Genomic DNA, 2,666 nt, shown 5'->3' with positions numbered 1-2,666 from the left:
CCCCCCCCTTTCTCACATGGCCATCGGGGATCTCACTCTCGGACTGATTACAATACCGTATTTAGAGAAATCTGGACCGAGAACGACAATTTGTCATTATGAATCGTCATGTGATAGTAGATCACGATTTCTTGGTTTTAAGAATAGTTTAATGGTACTTGCAACACAATAGTTCTTATCAGTGCCCAGTCATCATGTGACAGACCAGGTCAGGGTGACGCAAGTACTTTGTGCAGTATGGTGGCACAATGAGCGAAATGATAACGAAAGTGGTGGCATAAATTTCCTCTTTAACCTCTATGCTAAAGTGCAAAGTCTGCAAAGATCAGGGTTTAAAAGCGGACAAAGGCATATATATTAGCGTCAAAAGAGCTTGTATCTGTAAAGGTTCGAGCCATAATGTTGGAGACGCATGATTTTTTTTTTCCAGATCAATAAATTGTTTGAATGTATAACAGACTGGGATTATTATTTTAAAGGTAAGCAAAGAGTTACGAAATTTACGAAAGGAAAAGTGAAGTGCAACATTGTGACATACCTTTGTGCCTCCTCTCCAGATGGGGCACCCTCATTGCTGCTGTCTTGCGACAAATTGGCCAAAGCAAACTGGTTACAACCACAGGATATCAGCAGCGTGTCCGTGGTATACATCTTGAGCAAACAGAACAATCAGAAAACAATCTTGATACAATCCAATACGAAGTCTCACTGACAACTGAGCACTGCGCGTTCCGCACTGTAATTTAAAGGCTGGTAGAGCAGACAAGATCGTGCGCGTTTGCGGCGAAGAGAAACTTGACTGAACCCCTCTCTTCCTGAGACAGCCTGTTATACGCGGAAACTAGGCCATCACTGCGCACGCGACCCCGAACTCGATTCTGATTGGCTGAGCTGCCGCCTGCGCGAAACTGTTACGATGCCCGCCCGAGTGTGGCGAGGGCAAGCGGCGGAGAGAAAGAAAGAAGAACACAAAGAACAAGTAGGATCTAGATCGCGTATTGGGACAAATTTTGAATCAAGGGCAAAGGTCCTGAGAGCTGGCTGTACTTTCGCTTAGAGTGTCTAGTGAGTGCACGTCTCTCTGTCAGCCCCAATATGACTTAACGCCTATCTATCTATCTACTATCTACCCAATCGGCAATCGTTTACAGCTTTGTGTATGCACAGCAAGAAGAGGAAGAGCGGGGTTTCAAGTTATCGTCGGCCTGGCTTGTTGTAACGGGATTGATTGTGGCAGCAGTCAGCTGTGACCCAGAAAACCCGAACGAGGTCACGGAGGGCCGCTGAGTTCAGGTCTGCACGAGCGAGCCTGGGCTTGTCGGTCGGGGTCGTCTGCCCCTGGCTGGGACTGGGAGGGACGGGATGATGCTTTGTGTAGCAGGTAGCTGTGTCTGTCTTTGTTCACCGGGAGAGAAAGAGAGAAAGAAAGACGGGCGGGGGCACCCGTCACCCTGGCTTCTTTCTCCACCCCGAAGTTTTAACACTTTTCTTTCTTTCCGCCGAGCGAGTTTCTTTCTTCGCACCAAGAGAACCCAAGAACTGTCTTGGCGCGTGCCGGATTTGAACCGTTGACCCTGAGACGAGTTCAGTTGAGCTTCTGCTTTCCGACAGTTTCGCCTATCATTATTTTGGCGAGGTGGTTTTTCCCCTCCGTTGCAGAATAACAAAATAAAACAACTGCGCATTATTGATAGGGGGGTGCCAGTAATTTAAACACAATTTCTGCTGAGTCGTGAGAGTGCGGATCAGCTGTCGCCAACACTGTTAACCATCATTGCTGCTAGAGCAAGAGAGAGAGGAAAAATAATAAACTAATAGCCTAGGCCTAATACTGGCGAGCGAGACAGACCCGGTGGGCAGGGCATGCATGGAGAGAGGAACAATGGAGGGGTTTTTTTATGGCTAGCTCAGCTGTTTCATGGATGGACGGGAGATGTGACCGGCCGGACCTGAGGCTGGGTGATGATCAGAGAGTTTTACTACAGTATACAATGTACTGAAAACCCTCTCTGGTGGTGTGTATGTGTGCGTGTGTGTGTATTTGTGTCTGTGCGTGTGTGCGTGTGTGTATATGTGTGTGTGTTCCTCCATTTCTGGCAGCACTTTCTGATCGTGGTCAAAATTATCCAAATCACTTGGGTCTGTACATACGTATGTATAAGTATGTGTTTGTGCGTGTCTATGTGTGTGTTTGTGCGTGTCTGTGTGTGTATGTGTGTGTGTGTGTGTGTGTGTGAGTGCATCTGTGTGTAAGTGTATGTGTATGTTTGTGTATGTCTGTGTGTGTGCTCTGTTTGTGTGCTTCCATTTTTTGCAGCACTTTCTCATTATCAAAGTTATCCAAATCACTATTGTGTCAGTACATAAGCAAGTAGATATAATAATATTATGTTTTTGTGCGTATGTGGGTGCTCCTGTGTTTAATTATTATTAATTTTTTTGCAGCACTTTCTCATGGTCAAAGTCGTCAAAATCGCTTCCAGTACTTACACACGTGTGTGTGAGTGTGCGTGCGTACGTGCGTTTGTTTGTGCTGGTGTGGCTGAGGGGGTTGTGGGTGGGGTTGGAGATCTAAGGTGTGGTGGGGTATGGGGTATGGGAGGCGTTGGCATCCAGCCACACGCGCTGACAACTGGCAGCTGGTGTCCCTACAAACAGTTTCCTCC

At 47.0% G+C, this 2,666-nt stretch overlaps 1 protein-coding gene across 1 annotated transcript in view; it reads right to left on the bottom strand.

Annotated features, from left to right (window-relative positions):
• Positions 1-807, bottom strand: part of LOC101853028 (growth arrest and DNA damage-inducible protein GADD45 alpha) — a 10,511-nt gene extending 9,704 nt beyond the window's left edge. The window contains exon 1 of the mRNA XM_005106984.3: positions 539-807. Coding sequence (XP_005107041.1) covers positions 539-651 — 113 coding nt within the window. The 5' untranslated portion in view covers positions 652-807. The remainder of the gene's footprint in view (positions 1-538) is intronic.
• Positions 808-2,666: the final 1,859 nt, after the last annotated feature.

The sequence above is a fragment of the Aplysia californica genome, unplaced genomic scaffold (genome assembly GCF_000002075.1).
Source record: "Aplysia californica isolate F4 #8 unplaced genomic scaffold, AplCal3.0 scaffold00567, whole genome shotgun sequence".
In the NCBI taxonomy this organism is placed as follows: Eukaryota; Metazoa; Mollusca; class Gastropoda; order Aplysiida; family Aplysiidae; genus Aplysia; species Aplysia californica.
Note: the sequence above shows the minus strand (reverse complement) of the source record. Positions and strands in the feature narration are given on the sequence as shown.